The 22,513-nt window shown below is 41.6% G+C and overlaps 1 protein-coding gene across 1 annotated transcript in view; it reads left to right on the top strand.

The window, feature by feature from the left end:
- Positions 1-595: 595 nt before the first annotated feature.
- The window catches only part of LOC132836644 (adenosine deaminase domain-containing protein 1-like), a 79,593-nt gene continuing 57,675 nt past the window's right edge, over positions 596-22,513 (top strand). Inside the window, exons 1-3 of the mRNA XM_060856034.1 lie at positions 596-875; positions 13,411-13,581; positions 15,351-15,470. Of these exons, the coding sequence (XP_060712017.1) occupies positions 596-875; positions 13,411-13,581; positions 15,351-15,470 (571 nt within the window). The remainder of the gene's footprint in view (positions 876-13,410; positions 13,582-15,350; positions 15,471-22,513) is intronic.

Raw genomic sequence — 22,513 nt, 5'->3', positions numbered from 1 at the left:
CTTTGATCTGTACTTGCAATTTAATGACATTAACCAAGTTATTTGTTTGGGTAATATTTTGACTTTGCAGATGATTTGAGCTAGAAATAAATGGTCTTGCTGGGTTCCTTCTTTTCACTTGTGAAAGCTGACTTGAGAAACTATCTTGGAAGAAGCAATATGCATCCCCTTGTCTGTAGAGAAGGAAGGCTTCATTCGACGTTAATAGTATAGTACATCCCAGGCTAACAGAACTTGGCTGACTCTTCCAGTTGTTACTTTTGTGCTGCCTGTGCTAAAGGACCGACAATGCTTATCTTCCCACTATGTTGTGAATGAATTCACCCATATTAAATAACAGATAAAACTTTATGGATAGTGAGGGGTCTATTAGCTCAAAAGGTTGTATGTCTGTCTGATTTGCGTTAGAGTGCCAGCAGCATGAGTGAGTGCCCCCCACACCCTCCAACTTCAACACCACCCCCACACCCAATATTCTGCTCCTGCCTCTACCCCACCTTTTAATGCCTACCTGCTGAGTGGAAATTAATTGTGATATCAAGTTTTCAATTTTTGAAAAATGGGCATAAATAAGATCTTCTGAAATTTCAGAACAATGAATGTACGGGAGACCCCAAAGGAAGGAAGAAGAACCGTTAGAATAGCTGCATCACTTTCACGAAACATATCATGTTCCCCTTCGGTGCAAAAGGAAAACACAGTGGAAAATACACCGGTTGTTAATACTGATATAAAACCTGAAGATTCTACAGGTCAGAGTACTTCGAGAAGGAACCTGCCCTGCAATGCCACTACCTCCACCACCTTGCAGCTTCAAACTGAGAAATCTGAGAATGAACAGGATTTGAAGATTACCTTGGATACACTCCATCCAGGTACATTATCTGACCAGAGGACTACAGGTTTTAGTGATTTATTTATGTTTTTAGTACATTGAATTAATAACAATAGGTTATTCAACTCACAGTTCAGTGGTGTTTATGCCTTAGGAGCTTTATCCCAAATCAGATTCTTTTATTTTGTACTCTTTCTTCCCCTTGCCACACCCAAAAAGAATTACAAGAGTTGGCCTTCATAAAACTTGGACAGTAATCCCTTTTTTTTAAATTGAAAAAGATTTTTATTCTTTTATAAAACTATAAAGTTACAAAAGAGACTAACAATCTTATGGTACATCAATAATAACAATAAACAGGAGAAAGTGAGGACTGCAGATGCTGGAGATCAGGCCTGAAAATGTGTTGCTGGAAAAGTGCAGCAGGTCAGGCAGCATTCAAGGAGCCGGAGAATCGACGTTTCGGGCATGAGCCCTTCTTCAGGATTCCTGAAGAAGGGCTCGTGCCCAAAAAGTCGATTCTCTTGCTCCTTGGATGTTGCCTGACCTGCTGTGCTTTTCCAGCAACACATTTTCAGCAATAGCAATAAACAAACTGCTACTCTGCAAAACAAATCAGAAATAATAGAAAAGAAAAAAAACAATCTTCCCATACTTCAATTCAGTAAATAATTAAACCTAATTTAAATTTAATTTGGAGACGGTGAGGTATCTTAATTTTGCTATTCAGTTGACTGACCGTTGTCAGTGAAAGTATTTGGTGGCTGCAAGTTGGATTTTTCACAGCATGCTTTGCACTCACTAATTATGGAAGGAAAATATAGTGATATTGGAAAGAGTAAGGAGAGCTAGATAGAAAGCTAAGTGTAAAATAATAAATTCTTAGTAGAAGTGAAAAAGCAAAGGGCCAAATCTTCCCTTTTTTTGGTTAAGTGTTGATTTTGGTGATGTTCCTGAAAGGATTTCTTCTGAGATCTGGAGATTGGTTACCACTGTGGAATATTGCGTGCAGTTCTGGTCTCCTTCCTGTCGGAAAGATGTTGCAAAACTTGAAAGGGTTCAGAAGAGATGTAAAGGATGTTGCCAAGGTTGGAGGACCTGAGCTGTAGAGAGAGGCTGAACAGGCTGGGGCTGTTTTCCCTGGACCGTTGGAGGCTGATGGGTGACCCTATTGAGGTTTACAAAATTATGAGGGGCATGGATAGGGTAAATAAGCAAAGTCTTTTCCCTGGGGTCAGGAAATCCAGAACTAGAGTGCATAGAGTTGTAGAGATGTACAGCATGGAAACAGACCTTCGGTCCAACCCATCCATGCCGATCAGACATCCCAACCCAATCTAGTCCCACCTGCCAGTACCCAGCCCATATCCCTCCAAACCTTTCCTATTCGTATACCCATCCAAATACCACTTAAATGTTGCAATTGTACCAGCCTCCACCACATCCTCTGGCAGCTCATTCCATACATGTACAACCCTTTGCGTGAAAAAGTTGCCCCTTGGGTCTCTTTTATATCTTTCCCCTCTCACCCTAAACCTCTGTCGTCTAGTTCTGGACTCCCCGACCCCAGGGAAAAGACTTTGTCTATTTATCCTATCCATGCCCATCATAATTTTGTAAACCTACATAAGGTCACCCCTCAGCTTCCGACGCTCTAGGGAAAACAGTCCCAGCCTGTTCAGCCTCTCCCTGTAGCTCAGATCCTCCAACCCTGGCAACATCCTTTGTAAATCTTTTCTGAACCCTTTCAAGTTTCACAACATCTTTCTGATCGGAAGGAGACCAGAATTGCACGCAATATTCCAAAAGTGGCCTAACCAATGTCCTGCACAGCCACAACATCCTCCCAACTCCTGTACTCAAAACTTTGACCAATAAAGGAAAGCATACCAAATGCCTTCTTCACTATCCTACCTACCTGTGACTCCACTTTCAAGGAGCTATGAACCTGCACTCCAAAGTCTCTTTGTTCAGCAACACTTCCTAGGACCTTACCATTAAGTGTATAGGTCCTGCTAAGATTTGCTTTCCCAAAATGCAGCACCTCTCATTTATCTGAATTAAACTCCATCTGCCACTTCTCAGCCCATTGGCCAATCTGGTCAAGATCCTGTTGTAATCTGAGGTAACCCTCTTCGCTGTCCACTACACCTCCAATTTTGGTGTCATCTGCAAACTTACTAACTGTACCTATTATGCTAGCATCCAAATCATTTATATAAATGATAAAAAGTAGAGGACCCAGCACCAATCCTTGTGACACTCAACTGGTGACAGGCCTCCAGTCTGAAAAACAACCCTCCACCATGACCCTCTGTCTTGTACCTTTTGAGCCAGTTCTGTATCCAAATAGCTAGTTCTCCCTGTATTCCATGAGATCTAACCTTGCTAATCAGTCTCCCATGGGGAACCTTGTCGAATGCCTTACTGAAGTCCATATAGATCACATCTACTGCTCTGCCCTCATCAATCTTCTTTGTTACTTCAAAAAACCCAATCAAGTTTGTGAGACATAATTTCCCACGCACAAAGCCAGGTTGACTATCCCTAATCAGTCCTTGCCTTTCCAAATACATGTACATCCTGTCCCTCAGGATTCCCTCCAGCAACTTGCCCAACACAGAGTTCAGGCTCACTGGTCTATAGTTCCCTGGCTTGTCTTTACCACCCTTCTTAACAGTGGCACCACGTTTGCCGACCTCTAGTCTTCCGGCATCTCACCTGTGACTATCGATGATACAAATATCTCAGCAAGAGGCCCAGCAATCACTTCTCTGGCTTCCCACAGAGTTCTTGGGTACTCCTGATCAGGTCCTGAGGCTTTATCCACTTTTAAGCGTTTCAAGACATCCAGCACTTCCTAATCTGGACATTTTGCAAGATGTCACCATCTGTTCCCCTACAGTGTATATCTTCCGTATTCTTTTCCGCAGTAAATACTGATGCAAAATATTCATTTAGTATCTCCCCCACTTTCTGTGGCTCCACACAAAGGCTAATCTTTGAGGGGCCCTAATTCTCTCCCTAGTTACCCTTTTGTCCTCAATATATTTGTAAAAATCCTTTGGATTCTCCTTAATTCTATTTGCCAAAGCTATCTTATGTCCCCATTTTGCCCTCCTGATATCCCTCTTAAGTATACTCTTACTTTCGTTAAACTCTTCTAAGGATTCACTTGATCTATCCTGTCTATACCTGACATATGCTTCCTTCTTTTTCTTAACCATCTGCCTCCAATCAGCTTTAGAAAGTTCTTGCCTAATACCGTCAAAATTGGCCTTTCTCCAATTTAGAACTTCAACTTTTAGATCTGGTCTATCCTTTTCCATTTCTATTTTAAAACGAATAGAATTATGGTCGCTGGCCCCAAAGTGCTCCCCCACTGACACTTCAGTCACCTGCCCTGCCTTATTTCCCAAGAGTTGGTCAAGTTTTGCACTTTCTCTAGTAGGTACATCCACACTGAATCAGAAAATTGTCGCGTACACATTTATCAAATTCCTCTCCATCTAAACCCTGAACAGTATGGCAGTCCCAGTCGATGTTTAGAAAGTTAAAATCCCCTACCATACCGAAAAGAACAACTTCCCATTTTCCCATGTTATATTCATTTGCCATTTTTCTTTGCCTGCTTAACCTACCAATAACTCTCTGCAAACTGTTTGCAGCCTGCTGGCAACCTGACTTTCCATCTTTTGTCTCCTCTGCAAATTTGGCTACGGCACACTTTCTGCCTTCCACCAAGTCATTAAGATATTTTGAAGTATTTGGCATTTTGAATATCACAGTGGGAATTTGAGTAATGGCTGTTTCGAGGTGCACCAGTGTTAGCTGTAAACTGTGTGTTCTCGAATTCATAACCTTATCTCTTGAACTGGTGATTATTTAAATCTTTGTTACATGAAACCCACTGTTTTCTAGCTCATTTCAGTTTGAAATAAGTAATCTGACTCAACGTCCTCTCTTCACAGATGTTTGCTTGATCCCTGAGTTTCTCCAATATTTCCTGTTTTTACTTGGGATTTCCATTAATCAGGACTGCTAAATTTATTTATAACAAACATTAGTTTCGGATTGGCAGAGAATCTGGGGTTGTCATCTGATAAATAATTGGATTGTGGGTATTTAATTGAAATAAGTATTTTTTATAGGTCATTTTAAAAAGTATCTCTTTCCAGCTATATTAATTTTAGTTCCATAATGCTGGTGGAATCAAAATTGAATTAGAGTCATAGAGATCTACAGCATAGAAACAGACCCTTCAACCCCACTTGTCCGTGGTGACCAGACATCCTAAATAAATCTAGTCCCACTTTGCCAGCATTTGGCCCATGTCCCTCTCAACCCTTCCTATTCATAAACCCATCCAGATGCTTTTTAAGTGTTGTAATTGTACCAATCTTCACCTCTTCCTTTGGCAGCTCATTCCATACACCCTCTATGTGGAAAAAGTTGCCCCTTAGATCCCTTCAAAGGTCATCCCTCAGCCTCTGACACTGTAGAGAAAGCAGTCCTAGTTTATTCAGCGACTCCCTACAGCTCAAACCCTCCAACTCTGGCAATATCCTTGTAAATCTTTTTTGAGCCCTTTCAAGTTTCACAACATTCTTCCTGTAGGACGGAGACCAGAATTGCATGCAGTATTCCAAAAGTGGGGCCCCTTCCCAATATCCAGTACAGCTGCAACATGACCTCCCACTCCTATATGCAATGCACTGACCAATAAGGGCAAGCATACCAAATGCAGCCTTCACTATCCTATCTACCTGCAACTCCACTTTCAAGGCACTATGATCCTGCATACAAATGTCTCTTTGTTCAGCAATACTCCCCAGGACCTTACCATTAAGTGTATAAGTCCTGTCCTGATTTGCTGATGCAAAATTTAGCACCTCACATTTATCCAAATTAAACTCCATCTGCTCTTCCTCACCCCATCTGATCAAGATCTCATTGTACTCTGAGATGACCTTTTTCGCTATCCACTACACCGTCAATTTTCACGTCATTGGCAAACTTACTAAACATACCTCTAATGGTCGCATCCAAAATTATATAAATGACGAAAAGAAGTGGACCCAGCACCAATCACTGTCGCACCACTACTAGTCACAAGTCTCCAGTCTGAAAAGCAACCCTCCGCCACTACCCTCTGTCTTCTACCTTTGAGCCAATTCTGTATCCAAATTACTGGTTCTCCCTTTATTCCATGTAATCTAACCTTGCAAACCAGTGTACTATGAGGAACCTTGTTGAATGCCTTACTGAAGTTCATTCAGATCGCATCAACTACTCTGCACTCATCAATCCTCTTTGTTACTTCAAAAAACTCAATCAAGTTTGTGAGACATAGCTTCGTGCATGGGAAACTATGTTGACTATCCCTAATCAGTCTTTGCCTTTCCAAAATATGTACATCCTGTCCCTCAGGATTCCCTTCAACAACTTGCCCACCACTGATATCAGGCCTATCGGTCTAATGTTCTCTGGCTTTTCCTTACCACCTTTCTTAAATAGTTGCGCTATGTTAGCCAACTTCCAGTCTTCTGGCCTCATCTGTGGCCATCAATGATATGAATATGGCATATTAATATCTAATTAGAATACAGGTGAAACTATAATTTTCAGATCTGTCGCATATAGGATGACAGCTTACCTAGAAAGTGATTTACACACTGTTATGAAGTAGAAACTCCTTCAGAGATGATGTCATGTCAGTTCTTAGAGGTATCACTTTTTTCCCCTCTGTGCCTGCTCAGTTTCTGCCTCACCATTTTTGTTTGTTTATTACAAAGACGGCACCTGAGCAAATAGTTATATCTGAACTCCTGTGTTTGAATGTTATGTGCTATCCAATATCTATGCGCAATGTGCAGTGAAGATGTTCAACCCATCTAGAAATGTCCCCCTTAAGCATTGGTGATTCCAAGTGTCCCTGATTGTAGCAGCAACCTTAAATGACTTCCTTTTGTTTTCTATCACTGCCCTATGTGAAAAGCTGTTTCAAGTACCAATACTTGAATAATTGCTTTGAATAATTGCAATAAACATTAGGGTGTTTTGCATATAGTCCACCATTTTTTTAAAACTTAAAATTTCATGAACTTGTGCAGATGAGAAAAGTTATGTTTGCTGGAGGTCCTGTATGCTGTACAGATTAATTTGCCTAATTGTCACTTTAGTTGGCTCAAAGCTAGTACTGAGTCTTTTGAGTATTACTTAGTTAACGATTGAAGGATCAGAATTGAATCGTTGGATTATGCCATACTATATGACAATGTTTGACCTATTCAACCAGCTGTTCTGTTAGATGTACAGTGCTGCTTTTTCTCCATATGCCTGCAATTTTTGGGGGGAATTGGATAAATACTCTTTTGAAAGTTACCATCGAACCTGTTTCCATGATCCTTTTTCAGACCGCGAATTCCAGATTATCGCAATATGCATCAAACAACTTGCTTTAAATTACCTTAAAACTATGTCTTCTGTTTTTGGCATTCCTGGAAGGAAATAGATTTTTCTTAAGAGCACACTCAAAACCGCTTTCAAGTTTTATACTTCCCTGTACTTTCTGCTAATAAGTCTGTCATTAGCCCTATTCCAAATGGCAAATACAAGGTTGGACAATTTGTAAATTGGTTGGAAGACTTAGTTTTCAAATGAATTACAATTGTGTTAAAGAACGTAGAACATGACTGTGTAGGAACAGGCCATTCAGCCCACTGTATCTGTGCTGACAGTGATGCCATTCTAAACTATTCCATCTGCCTGTACATGGTCCATACCCCTCTATTCTTTGCCTCTTTGGCTGTCTGAATTCCTGAAACTTTGCTTAGATATCTGCTCCTATCACCTCTCCCGGCAGCACATTCCAAGCACCTACTGATCTCTGTTCTTTTTTTAAAAAAAACTTGTGCTTCAACTTAAATACTAACTGGCAATAGATTTGGCATTTTCAGCCCTGAAAAAGACACTGCCTATTCATGCCTCTCATTTGTATACCTCCTTTGCTTTTGCCAGAGCTTTAGAGGTTAAGGTTGTCCAACCTCTACTTACAGCTAATATGCTCCAATCTGGGCAACATCCTGGTTGTTACTGCAGAACTGCAGTTGCTGAAGGAACCCAACAGGTTTGGCAGGATCTGTGGAAAGGAAAAGTTTCTCTTGCAGTTGGATATCTTATTTAAGCTCTCTTCACCCTCTTAAGTCTTCACATGCTTTCTATAGTGTGATGACCAGAACTGCCAAATGTGGCCAAACTAAAGTCTTAAAACTGCAACTAGACTTTGGAAGTGAGGACTGCAAATGCTGGAGATCAGAATCAAAAAGTGTGGTGCTGGAAAAGTACAGCAGTCAGGCAGCATCCGGAAGAGCAGGAGAGTTGACGTTTCGAGCATAAGCTCTTTCTGAAACTTCCGGAAGCTCACTGAAGATATGGTGACAAAATATCTGAAAATGGACCTTCCAGTTCAGCAAGCAAGTGTACATCGAGTATCTCTAGTCTTTGAACTACTCTTGTAGCCACTGTTTATGTGGTGAATCCAGATGAGTATCTGGCCAATGGTAACCCTAAGGATGTTGACTGACAGTGGGGGATTCAATGATGGTAATACCATTGAATGTCAAGGGCTGGTGGTTACAGTGTCTCTTATTGGTGCTGATCATTGTCTGGCATTTGTGTAGCGCAAATGTTACTTGCCACTTGTCGGCCCAAGCCTGGATATTGTCCAGATCTTGTTGCAATTGAGCACAGACTGCTCCAGTATCTGAGGAGTCGCAAATAGTGCTGAACACTGCAATCATTGGCAAACCTCCCCACGTCTGACCTTATGACAGAGGGAAGGCCATTGACAAAGCATTTGAAGATGTTTGGCCCCAGGACACTACCCTGAGGATCTCCTGCAGAGATGTCCTGGAACTGAGATGACTGACTTTCCACAACCACAACCATCTTCCTTTGTTCTAGGTATGACTCTAACCAATGGAGTGTTTGCCTCCTGATGCCCATTGATTCCAGTTTTGCCAGGGCTCCATGATGCCATACTCAGTGAAGTGCGACCTTGATGTCAAGGGCTGTCACTCTCACCTCACCTCTGGAATTCAGCTCTTTTGTTCATGTTTGAACCAAGGCTGTAATGAGATCAGGAGCTGAATGACCCTGGCGAAGCTGTTATTGCTGAGCAGGTACTGCTTGATATCCCTGTTGCTGACTCCTTCCATCACTACTTATGATGGACAGTAGACTGATTGGGCGGTAATTGGCTGGGTTGGATTTGTTCTGCTATTTGCGTTCAGGACAGTTTTTTCCACACTGTCAGGTAGTTGCCAGTGTTGTAATTGTACTGGAAGAGCTTGGCTAGGGGACTGGCAAGTTCTGGAGCACACGTCTTCAGTACTATCGCTGGAATGTTATCAAGGCTCATTGCCTTTGCAGTATCCAGTGCCTCCAGCTGTTTCTTGATATCATATGGAGTGAATCAAATTGGCTGGAGACTGGTTATCTATGATGTCGGGGACTACTGGAGGAGCCTGAGATGGAACATCCGCTTGGCTGTTCTGACTGAAGATCTATGACTCTATTGTTACGATTGCATCAGCCTTACCTTTTGCTGGGCTCCTTCATCATTCAGAATGGGGATATTTGTGGAGCCTCCTCTTCCAGTGAGTTGTTTAATTGCCCACCACCATTCACGACAGGATGTGGAAGAACTGCAGAGTTTAGATCTGATCTGTTGATTGTGGGATCACTTAGTTCTGTCTGTCACTTGCTGTTTATGCTGTTTGTCACCAAGTAGCTCAATTTGGTAACTTCACCAAATTGCCTGATGTTGCTCCTGGCATGCCCCCTACACTAGGCAAAAGTTGCTACTGCAGATGCTGGAAATCAGTCTAGATTAGACTGGTGTTGGAAAAGCACAGCAGGTCAGGCAGCACCTGAGGAGCGGGAAAATCAACATTTCGGGCAAAAGCCCTCATGCCCCCCTACACTCTCCATTGAACCAGGGTTGATCCCCTTGCTTGATGGTAATGGTTGAGTGCCATCAGTGGGGGATATGCCATGCTATGAGTTTGCAGACTATGCTGGAGTACAGCTCTGCTGCTGTTGGTGGCCCACAGTGCCTCATGGAAGCCCAGTCTTGAGCTGCTAGATTGGTTCGAAGTCTGTTCTGTTTAGCAAAGTGATATTGCCACACAACACAATGGAGGTTATTCTCAGTGTGAAAGTGGGACTTCGTCTCCATAAGGACAGTGCAGTGGTCACTTTTACCTATGCTGTCGTGGACAGATGCTTCTGCAGCCGGCAGATTAGTAAGGATGAGGTCAAATATGTTTTTCCCTCTTGTTGGTTCCTTCACTACCTGCCGCAGACCCGGGCTAGCAGTTCTTTACTTTAGGACCCAACCGGCTCATGCTCCTGTTGAGCCTGTCTTGGTGGTGGATATTGAAATCCTCCATCCAGAGTACATTTTGCACCCTTGCAATCCATCATGCTTCCTCCAAGTGTTGTTCAGCATGGAGTACTGATTCATCAGCTGAAGGAGGACTGTATGTGGTAACCAGAAAGAAGTTTAACTTGCCCATGTTTAACCTGAAGCCATGTGACTTCATGCGTTCTGGAGTCAATGTCAAGGATTCCCAGAACAACTCCCTGCTGCCACTGTGCTGCCACCTCTGCTGGGTCTGTCCTGCCGTTGGGACAAGAGATATCCAGGGATGGTAATGGTAGTGTCTGGAGTGTTATCTGTAAAGTATGATTCTGTAAGAATGACTTTTGTTAGGCTATTTCTTGACTAGTGTGTGAGATAGCACTCCCAATTTTGGCATTAGCCCCCAGATGTTGGTAAGGAGGACTTTGCATAGTCTACAGTGCTGTTTGTGTTTTTGTCATTGTTTTTCCTGGTTCCAAGGCCAATGCCAGGTGGTCCATCCAGTTTCAATTTTTTGTGACTTTCTAGTGATTGATACAACTGAGTGGCTTGCAAGGCCATTTCAGAGGGCAGTTCAGAGTCAACCAGATTGCTGTGGCTGTGGAGTCACGTTGTAGGCCAGACCAGGTAAGGCTAACAGGTTTCCTTCCCTAAAGAGCATTCCGTGAACCAAGTGGGTTTTTCTGACAATTGATAACATTTCGTGGTCACCTGTTGACTCTTAATTCAGATTTTTTTAAAAAATTGAATTCAAATTCCAACCTTTGCCATAGCAGGATTCAAACCGAGCTTCTCAGAACGTTATTCTGGGTTTCTGGATTAATAGTCGAGTGATCTCCAAATCAACTTTGCAACTGATCTGCATCCAACTCTATCTTATGTTAACCTTTCTCACTCTCCACCACTCCTCCAATTTGTGTAATCTGTAAATTTACTAATCAGACCACCATTCTATATATTACAAGTGTACAATATTTAAAGGGTCCCAGCACTGAAATTTCAATCACCTGGCCAGGCTCATTCCCCAGTAGAAGTTTTAATATAGCCCCTTCCTTCGGACTATCTACATTACTGTTTGAAGAAATTCCCCTGAAAGCACCTAACAGATTCTGCCCCACCTAAGGCCCTGTCACTAAGGGAGTTATAGTCCATATTGGGGAGGTTAACATCACCCACTACAACACCCTTTTGTTTTTGCATAGAGTCAGAGTTGTATAGCACAGAAACACACCCTTGGGTCTAACTCGTCCATGCCGATCAGTTACCCTAAATTAATCTAGTCCCGATTAACAGCATTTGGCCCATATTCCTGTTAAACTCTTCCTATTAATGTACCCATTCACATGCCTTTTAAATGCTGTAATTGTGCCAACCTCTATCACTTCCTCTGGCAGCTTGTTCTATACACGCACTACCCTGTATGAAAATGTTACCCTTGGGTCGCTTTCAAAGCTTTCCCCTCTTACCTTAAATCTATGCCCTCTAGTTTTGGATTCCCCTACCTGGGGGAAAGACTTTAGCTATTCACCCTATCCATGCCCCTCATGATTTTATAAAGCTCCATAAGGTCACCTCTCAGCCTCTGACAGTCCAGAGACCAAACAACAGGCAATTAGCTGGGTAAAAACAATGACTGCAGATGCTAGAAACCAGATTCTGGATCAGTGGTGCTGGAAGAGCACAGCAGTTCAGGCAGCATCCAACGAGCAGCGAAATCAACGTTTCGGGCAAAAGCCCTTCATCAAGAATAAAGGCAGTGAGCTGGAAGCATGGAATTAGCTGTGCAGGTTACTGCTGGGTCAGACATCTGTGCTGTGTTTTAATTCACTTCCCATGTGGTCACTGCCTTTGCCTTTGTCTTGCTCACTTTTTAAAGTGCTGTTGTTTTGATTTCTTCTTCCCCCAGTTACAAAACAATGCAACAGCTTCTAAAACAGTAATAATTGCTTCTAGAATTCGAGGAAATCAGCTCCAATACTGAATATCTTTTTCAAAAATCAGCAGCTCTCATAGCCACAATTTTTTTCTGTCCACCATCTTGGATTACCCAAAATTCTCTTCCTTATCTAGCTTTCCATCATATGTCTGCATATCGTTATCTGTGTCTCTTGCAGACTTTTTGATGGGGTTGTACCGTAGGCCTCCATAGTATCTGCACCTTTCTTATTTCCGAATTCTACCCACATTGTAGATGAGCTCTCCAAGATGTATTCTCTTAATAACAAGATGTATTCTCTTAGCAATGACACTCTCGTACTTAATCAGGAATACAACTCCGCCACCCCTTGACAGTCTTCTCTATCATGTCTGAAATATCAACCCCTGGAATGTTAAGCAAGTCCTAACCTTCTGTCAGTCAAATTTTCTACAATGGATACAACTTTGTAGTTCCATGGAGTAGTCTAGGGTGTAAGCTTATCTGCCTTACCAGTTATATTCCTTGCATTAAATTAAGTACATTTCAGACTGCCAGTCCTGCTGTATTAATTAGCCTGGCCCTGCCTATTCCTATCTTGGCTTAACCTCTACCTTCTCAATAACTCTATGTGCTGACCAACTCTCTTTTCCACCACTCTGCCAGACTAGTTCAAGCCCTTCTCATTGGCACTAGCAAATCTCCTCGGCAAGGATATTGGTGCTCCTCCAGTTTAGGTGTAACCTGTCCCTTCTGCCCTAGAAGAGATCCCAGTGATCCATATTCCTGAAGCCTTCCCTCCGACACCAACTCTTCAGTCACATGTTCAACTAGATTAAAAGATTCTTTTGGTCCACTCCACTCATTGGAATAAAGGAAATACCTAATCTTGCCATACCTTTTAAAGCTGCTCTTCTTCCTCAGTGAAACTGAACACTCAAAACCCACATTTTGAATGCAACAGCAACACTTAGACCTCAAAGCCCCTCTTCAAGATGGCTGACTTCTCACAGAATCCTTCTCAGTCACTTCTAACTACTGCTATCTGGTACGTGCTCTTCCTCCAGTTGAGCACTGGTCCCTCTGCAATCCCGTCTCAAGCTTGTGATGACCAAGCCAACTTTTCCTAGAATCCTTCTCAGGCGCTTGTGGCTAGTGTCTTTCCTTATTTTGAAGATAGCAGCCTCACAGTTTTGAATTATGATTACTGAGACTTGGTACTTTTTTTTTAAGCTGACTCTGGTACAAGACTTTCTGCAATCACTAAACCTGTTGAAGATGCGAGTGGGCTGATTGCATTACTAAATGAGTTTGAGGAGATGAGCTTGAATCCTGTTTCTGCGCTCTATTCATTCTGTCAACGGAAAGGATGCAGTCTGCATTTCCAAGAGGTAGAAAACTCAGGTATGTTGTGAAGATATTAAAAGTTTTTGAGAAACTTATTTATTGGACCTCTTCCTATTTACTGAGCCCATCCATGGTCTTGCTAATAATACCCGTTGTCAACAATTGGCTGCCAAAGGCAACCCATGCTTAATCAAGAACTGAATGGAGGGAAGGGGGAATGTCTGAAAGCCATGTTCCTGCTTTGCTTCCAACTGACCATGTATATCACACACACAGACACACACACAGACACACACACACAGCCTTGCCTGGAATAGTTGGCTGATGAGCTTCCTGCTACATCAAAATTTTACCCTAACTTTTTTTTTCCTCTAGAAGTGTGTTTTAGGAATATAGGACTAAGACTGATGAATGAAGTTGACGTACAGATGATGAAATGGTAGAACAGGCCTGGGAATCCAGCCTTAGGAAAGGTGTGTAGACTTTCAAGAGCAGTTATAGCTCATCTGAATTAAATTGCGGTTTAAGAGGTTTAATTCACCATCCGTGAGTACCCATTCACAATTTCCTTTTATTCAAAGATGAGGAGTGATTGATTGATTGATTGTTTTCTGCTTATTCATGACATTTGGACAACAGGGGCACTGTTTGTTACTGATTCCTAATTTTTCACTTGAACTGTTGCAGACTGTGGTTTTGGCCCAGTCATAGTACTCTTAGGGTTGGAATTCCAGGACCAGAATCAGTGATCGTTTAAGACAGTGATATAGTTCCAAGGTTGGATGTTGTGAGACTCCGAGGGGAGCAGTTGGTGGTGCTCTCATGTACCCAGTGTCTGTGTCCTGTGAGGGATGAGTTTGGAAAAATCCTGTTGAGTTGTTACCGTGCATTATGTAGTGCACACTTCTCTGGTGGGAGAGGTAATCAGTTTTCTTAAGATAGTGTGAGTGTGTGTGTGTGTGTGTGTGTGTGTGTGTGTGTGTGTATATATACAGGATGTAGAACAGTTGAACTGCTTTATTTAGATAAATGTGCTCTAGCATTCAAGACAAGTAGAAAGCCTTCTAGATGATGCACTGGCTTTGGGAAGTCAGGAATTAGGAATTCTCAATGGCAGAATTCTCAGTTTCAGATCTGTTCTTTGTAACCACAGTATTTACATAGCTAATCAAATTAAATTTCTGTCTGTTTTTAGTCCAGGTATTTGGGTGGTTTGGTGATGCTAATGCTGTTGAACCTCCAAGGGTAGTTCTCTTGTTGGAAATGATCATTGATTAGCACTTGTACAGCATAAACAGTATGTACTATTCGTCTGCCCAAGCCCAGGCCTTGCTGCAAACCAGTATGGAACTTCAATATCTCTGGAATTGTAGCATTTAAAATGAATAGACTTACCACAGTCGTAGCACAGAAACCATTATTACTATAGTGAGGAAATTTAATAATGGAAGAAAATTGATTTAGGTAATTTTAAGAGAGAAGTTAGAAAATGCTTCAGAGGGTAACAGAAATCTGGAATACACTCTGCATTAAAAAGCAACGATGGCTTTCAAGTGACCAACACATATTTTAATTAGATAAGTGTTACTGGCAATGTGGGGGAAAGTGGTATTGAGGTACAGATCACCTGTGAGTCTAATTTGAATTGTTTGACATGGTCAGAGGGCTGAATGGCTTGCCTCTATCCAATGCTTTCTGATTTGACCATGTCAGGATGTGATTTTTGAAAATAGCTGCTTTCTACATTATATCATCATGGTGAAAATCAGACTTAATATTTTGATTGCCAGAGGCTGCTGCTGTTTCACGTTATTCTGTTTGTGCAGTCGTGGATGGGTTCAAGTTTCAAGAAGGTTCGGGTTTCAGCAAAAAAGAGGCCAAGTACTATTCTGCTAAAATTACATTGAAACAACTGCGACAACAGTTACAGCAAATTGCACCCAAGGGTAAGGAATCTACATGTTAGATTAACTCCGTATTGTTTGCAGTGTAAAATAGTGCACCACTATTCTTTGCGAATACTTCAATTGCACATGCTCTGAATAAGTACAATTTTTTTTAAAAGTTCACATGGGATGCAGACTTCTTGCAACAAACTTTGCTCTGTTCAATTCAGCATCTAATTAGAGATTGCTGCAGGCAGTATTTATGTAGAGCATTTCTAACAGTGCATGAGAGATATGATATTGAATATTGAAAATGGAAACATTGACCAGTGTCTTTATATAATTGTTGGATAATATTAACTTTGAAAGTTAAAACTTTCAGTGGCGGTGACAATTTCACTTTTGAATTTGCTTATTAAAACTGATTTCTCAAAACCTTATTGGAATAGTTCTAATGGATATCTCTCATTTGATTTGTAACTGGTGATGTCTTTTTATCCTTCCCACCCACCAAGAATCCAATTTTTACTATTCCTCCTTTTCATAACTACAAAATGATACTTTTTTTTTGTGTTTGGACATTTCTTTGCCATTGCCATTCATCATGAATCATTGTTTGTTTTTATTTGACAAACAGAGGATGTTGGAAGCACTCTGCAAGGTCAGGTAGCATCTTTTTAAATAAAAACACTTTTAATGTTTCAGATAGAAATTCTGTTGACAAATCATTCTCTATCATTCCTTCAGTGGAAACAGTTTCTCCCAATCTATTGAAATATACAGTATTCTTAGTGGGCTCAGTAGGATAGCTATGCAACGGTTGTTTCTCCTTTTGTGAAAGTCTATCAGAAAGCTTAATCTGTGTAAGGGGCCACCCACTTTGAGACTGACCATGAGGAGGAATTTCTCCTGAGCATAACCTGTGGAATTCTTTACCTCCTAGGACTGTAGAGTCTGGTGATTAAGTATATTGAAGACTGAGGCTCAAAGATAGTAAATTGAAATTTATTAGATCCCATTGCATGGCCAAATTTCTATCTAATTTCTACCAAGCGCCTTATGATCTTATCCTTTTAAAACTTGAAACGTGAGACTGAATTTTTGAGCAGATGGAGATGGTCGCTGGCTAAGCCAAAATGATGTCAGGTACATGAAGTTAAGTCCTGTCCTAAACCTATGCCCCATTTCTCAGAAGATGAAATGGGGGCAGAGTGCACTTAATGCTTGCTATTTTACTATGCCATAAGCCTGAAGGTTATTGTTGTAGAGTTAGAGCTACATGTCTGTCAGTTTATATTGCCAGCTATTGGAGTAATCAATCAATGTCTTTTGAAGTGGGATTGTAATTACAAGTGCTTGTTTTTAATAAGTGGTTATGCATTAGAGGCAATATAGTGAGTCATTATCTCTTTTAAATAGCCAACTCATCATAGATACCCAAGTTTTATTAACTTCAGCATAGGTCCCAAGATGGATACAGGAAGAGGTGTTAGGGCAGTGGATGAGGGACATAGGAAGGCACAAATTTGCACGAAATTATTGTTGGGCTATAAAAGGTTGTGGGATTGACTTAAAGAGAAATTGGGTGGCATAAATAGGGATGGTGAGGTTTGAAAAACTTGTTTTTTTTCATTTTCAGTGGCAACAAAGTGCCAGAGCACCAAGGTTGGCCTTTCCTACAGCCCACATCTACATCTGGAAGTGCCAGTAACTTTCAGATGTGATGGGCACAACTCCCATTGTTGTCTGTGTAAAACTGTTTGACCAACATACGAATCATCTAAGCAACCCTTGTGAACAGGAATCATTGAACTTGCTTTCCCAATTTCCCCATCATCATTAATCCATGCTCTTTTTTTTGTCTATGTGTTTGTATGGGGGCGTTTAAGTGTTAATTAGTAGTTTTGAGCTGACAACTCCTGACTACTTACTTGTAACCAGAGTCTAATTACTGTAATAAATAGTCATTCTTGCGGAGTACAGTCAGTTCTGATATAACTTGATAGTTCAGTTCTCATGCAATCTTGTGTTATAAGAAAGTCGTGCAATAACCATCCATTTAAATAATGGGACCAGAGTTGCTTTATAGCCAGTACAAGTAACAAAGTTCACATTCTACAAATAACGGTCTAAACTCTTCAATCGCGTTAAAGCCAATTGGCGTTTAAGAAACACACATTTTTTTGCAGAACCAACTGTACAGAAACATGGTCCATGCTTTCTGTCAACCTGAGTACAAAAGACAGGTAAATTGAGAAATCTTTGTGTACTTTTAAAATCTTTAATTTTTTTGACAACTCTGAGAATAGTGGGCATGATTTCTAACATGCTATCATGGTGAAAATGTAACATCTGCACTTCGAAATAAAAATCTGCCTATAACCTGGGGAAAGCATCCCAGATATTCAGTGATAATTCAGGTTTTAGGTTTGGGCAACTCTAATGTCTAATCAGTGACTTATAAAGGTTCAATTCAATGTGTAAGCCCTCAGGTAACTTAGAGTTTAATATGACATGCATTCTTAAATTGGCAAAGATCACCTTGTTCAACAGTCTGCAGGCAAAAAGAGAAGGAGCATACCTGAAGAAACCGTAATTTTAAAAGAAAAAAGCAAGGTTAAAGGTGGGTCATGGATCATGTGATCTTAACCTGATTATTCCTATCTGTTCCTAATGTCCGTGTCAGTTAATCTGGTACGACCAAACTAGGAATATAGTACTTTTCCATTCTAATAGTGTCAGGTCTTGGTCATTTGAAGGAGGAAAATTTCAGTTTGCACCCTGCCGAAACCTTCTCTAACCTGCACAAAGCTTAGAGTAATACTACAATGCCTCTGTTTTTTGCACAATTCAAATTCTTTCTCACTGATCAAGGAAACAGAAGTTTTGTTTGGGTGAGGGCAACCCTTGAGTCAAATCTTTACTACTGTCCAACAATATTCTTAAGCTTACTTTTAGAAGCTTTATCTCACTAGCCTTCCCTAACCTAACACAAACTCTGACTGCAATTTGTCAACAAACATCTTTCGCAGTGTAATTTGTGATAGTCACAAGTTTGAACATTATTCAACCAATGGTACTCTTCTAGAAGTAGTAAATTATAGTTATTTTACCATGGAACATTGTTTGCATATGCTGGATGCAAGATTTTTGTGTTCTAAATTGTTCAGTATTCTGATGGTAGAATTACTATTTCTTTATAAGGTTGTGAATTATGGATGATCACACAAAACAAATTTCCAACTTGCCTTTATTCCTTAATCTTTAGGGAGTCACTTCATTTGTTTCCTTTGCAGTATATATTGTACGTTCTGTTTATATTAGAGATAAAAACAGTGATTGACAAAGTGATTTCTGCACTTAACTTCAGATCTTTGGCAAAACAAAATGAAAGGAAGTGACTGCAAAATGGACTACAGTTCAATCATTAGCTTGCCTTTTCACTCTACAGTGTTTTGGGTGAATAATCAAAACAAACTGGGGATTAAACATTAAGAACTCTTTTATAATAAACTTGGAAAAAGGGTAAACGTTGGAGACCAGTGAGTCAACAAACATCACATTGTGTGCTAATAAGCTGGAAAGAGAGATTACCTTTCAGCTGAGATCATTATGGTATTCCCTCATTTTAGGGGCTACATAGTCTTCTGTTTGCCATTCAAGTTCTTGTACTATTGACCAAGAAATTTCCACCTGAGTAATTTTAAAGTATTCTGTGACAGTTCTTGGTCTTGATTAGTTTGCTAAAAGGAAGAACAAAATTGACTTGATTTGTGTTAAATCCCTTTAATGCATAAAAATAATGCCCTTGCAAATCTGAGAAGTTAGTTATGATAAGTTTTTAAGTAGGCGAGATCTAAACCCGAGGCCCTACACCAGAGGACCTCCCTTCCACCCACCTCCTCTGGCCTTACTAAGAGTCTGTAAACTCGGTAAGTTTTCAGGTTTTCTCTTTTTTTTGGTTTCCCTTTTCTTTTCTTCTTTGTTTAGTCCTATGTGCGCTTTCAGATTAGTGGGATATGGCTGTTAGGGCAGTTGCATGTTCCTCCAGCAGAATGTGGGAGGTGAGAGACACTACACATGTCTCTGCTGACCACATCTGCGGGAAGTGCACCCAACTCCAGCTCCTCAAAAACCAAGTTAGGAAGCTGGAGCTGGATGAACTACGGCTCATTCGGGAGGCTGAGGGAGAAATTGAGAGGATTTGGGAGAAAGGGAATCAGTAGATAGGGCAGGGATCCCCTGTGGCCATTCCCCTCAGCAATAAGTAACCCGTTTTGGATAATGCTGGTGGGGACGTCCAAGCTGGGGAAAGCCATAGTTATCAGGTCTCTGGCACTGAGCCTGGCACTGTGGCTCAGAAGGGAAGGGGGGAGAATAGAAAAGCACTAGTGGTAGGGGACTCAATAGTTAGATGGACTGACAGGAGATTTTGTGGTCAGGAACAGGACTCCCGGAAGGTATGTTGCCTCCCTGGTGCCAGGATCCAGAATGTTGCCGATCGGGTTTATAGGATTCTGAAGGGGGAGGGCGAGCAGCCAGAAATCGTGGTACATATTGGCACCAATGATATAGCCAGGAAAGGGATTGAGGATCTGAGGAGTGACTACAGAGAGCAGATTGGAAGGTGAAGAGCAGGACGAATAGAGTAGTTATGTCAGGTTTGCTACTGGTGCCACGAGATAGTGAGGTGAAGAACAGTCAGCGAATGCAGCTTATCACGTGGCTGCGAGGCTGGTGCAAGAGGGAGGACTTCAGATACCTAGACCACTGGGGTGCCTTCTGGTGAAGGTGAGACCTGTACATGAAGGACGTGTTGCACCTGAACTGTTGGGCACAAATGTCCTGGGTGGGAGATTTGCTTGTGTAGTTTGGGAGGGTTTAAACTAGTTTGGCAAGGGGGTGGGAACCAGAGCTACATATCTGAGAGGGGGATAGTGACAGGATGTAGTGAATCTATTGGGAAAGTTTCTCACGTGATGAAACAAAGGGATCGGTTAAAGTATGTTTGTTTTAACGCAAGGAGTTTCAGAAATAAGAGTGACGAGCTTAGAGCATGGATCAGTACTTGGGGCTATGATGTTGTAGCCATAACGGAGATGTGGGTTTCACAGGGACAGGAATGGTTGCTAGATGTTCCAGGGTTTAGAACTTTTTTTTGAAAAAAACCAGGGAGGGGGGAAAAAGAGGGGGTGTAGCATTGTTAATCAGAGAGTGCATCACAGCTACAAAAACGAAGGTTGTTGAGGAAGGTTTGCCTACTGAGTTAGTATGGGTGGAAGTTAGGAACAACAAGAGAGTAGCCACCTCATTCGGGGTTTTCTACAGACCCCCAAATAGCAATAGAGAGATTGAAGAACTGATAAGCTGGAAGAATTTGGAAAAATGCAGATGTAGGGGGTTGTTGTTATAGGTGACTTCAACTTTCCCAATATCGACTGGAACCTCCTTAGTGCAGATGGTTTGGATGGAGCCGTTTTTGTCATGTGTGTTCAGGATGGTTTCTTTACTCAGGACAGGTGTCAGATCTCGCGGTGGGAGAATACTTTGGTGACAGTGACCACAACTGCCTCACATTTACCATAGCTTGGAGAGGGAAAGGAGCAGTCACCAAGGGAAGATAATTAATTGGGAAAAAGGAAATTATGATGCTATCAGACAGGAGTTGGGAAGTACAAACTGGGAGCAATTGTTCCACAGAAAGGGCACAGTAGACATGTGAAGACTGTTTGTTTAAGGAGCAGTTGTTGCAAGTGATGCATGATTTTGCTCTTCTGAGACAAGTAAGAAAGGGTAAGATTAAGGAACCTTAGATGATTAGGTCAGAGGAGCTTCTTGTCAAAAGGAAGAAGGCAGCTTATGTAAGGTGAGGGAAGCAAGGATTTAACACAGCTTTAGAGGATTACAGACTTGCTGGAAAGGAGCTCAGAAATGGACTGAGGAGAGCCAGGAGGGGGCATGAAAAGCTTGGCAGGAAGGATTATGGAGAAGCCAAAGGTATTTTAGTCATACATGAAGAATAAGAGAATGATCAGGGAGAAGGTAGGGCCGGTCAGGGATAGCGTAGGGAACTTATGCGTGGAGTCTGAGCAGATAGGGGAAGCCCTAAATGAGTTTTTTTGCCTCTTTTCTCAATAAGGAAAGGGACCTTGTTTTGAATGAGAATTTGAGGAGCTGAGATACAGGCTTGAACAGATCAAGATTGATGATGTTGATGTGCTAGAGATTTTGGTAAATGTTAAGCTTGGTAAGTTCCCCAGGACCAGATCAGGTTTATCCTAGGTCGCTCCTGGAAGCAAAAAAGGTTGCTAAGCTCCTGGCGAAAATCTTTGCTTCCTCACTCTCCATGAGTGACTTGGATAAGGAGTGGGTTAGTACATTTGCAGACGACAGAAAGGCTGGAGTGCAGTCGATAGTATCGAGGGTTATTGAAAGCTGCAGTGCGACATAAACAAGATGCAGAGCTGGCCTGAGAAATGGCAGATGGAGTTCAACCTGGATTAATGCGAAGTGATGCATTTTGGAAGGTTGAACTTGAATGCTGAATATAGGATTAATGACAGGATTCTTGGCAGTGTGGAGGAACAGAGGGATCTTTGAGTACATAGATCCCTCAAAGTTGCCGCCCAACTGGATACGGTTGTTAAGAAACATATATGGTGTTTTGGCTTTCGTTAACGGGGGATTGAGTATAAGAGCTGCGAGGTTTTGCTACAGCTCTACAAGTCCCTGGTGAGACCATTCTTGGAATATTGTGTCCAGTTCTGGTCGCCCTACTATAGGAAAGATAGAGGCTTTGGAGAGGGTGCAAAGAAGGTTTACCAGGATGCTGCCTGGACTGGAAGGCTTGTCTTATGAAGAGAGGATGACTAAGCTTGGACTTTTCTCTCTGGAGAGAAGGAGGAAGAGAGGTGACCTGATCAAGGTATGGATAGAGTCAATAGCCAGAGACTTTTCCCCAGGGCAGGATTGACTGGCACAAGGGGTCGTGGTTTTAAGATATTAGGAGAAGGTATAGAGGAGATGTCAGAGGTAGGTTCTTTATGCAGAGAGTTGTGAATGCATGGAATGCTTTGCCAGCGGTGATGGTGGACGCAGAGTCA

This window comes from Hemiscyllium ocellatum, chromosome 47, assembly GCF_020745735.1.
Source record: "Hemiscyllium ocellatum isolate sHemOce1 chromosome 47, sHemOce1.pat.X.cur, whole genome shotgun sequence".
NCBI lineage: Eukaryota > Metazoa > Chordata > Chondrichthyes > Orectolobiformes > Hemiscylliidae > Hemiscyllium > Hemiscyllium ocellatum.
Note: the sequence above shows the minus strand (reverse complement) of the source record. Positions and strands in the feature narration are given on the sequence as shown.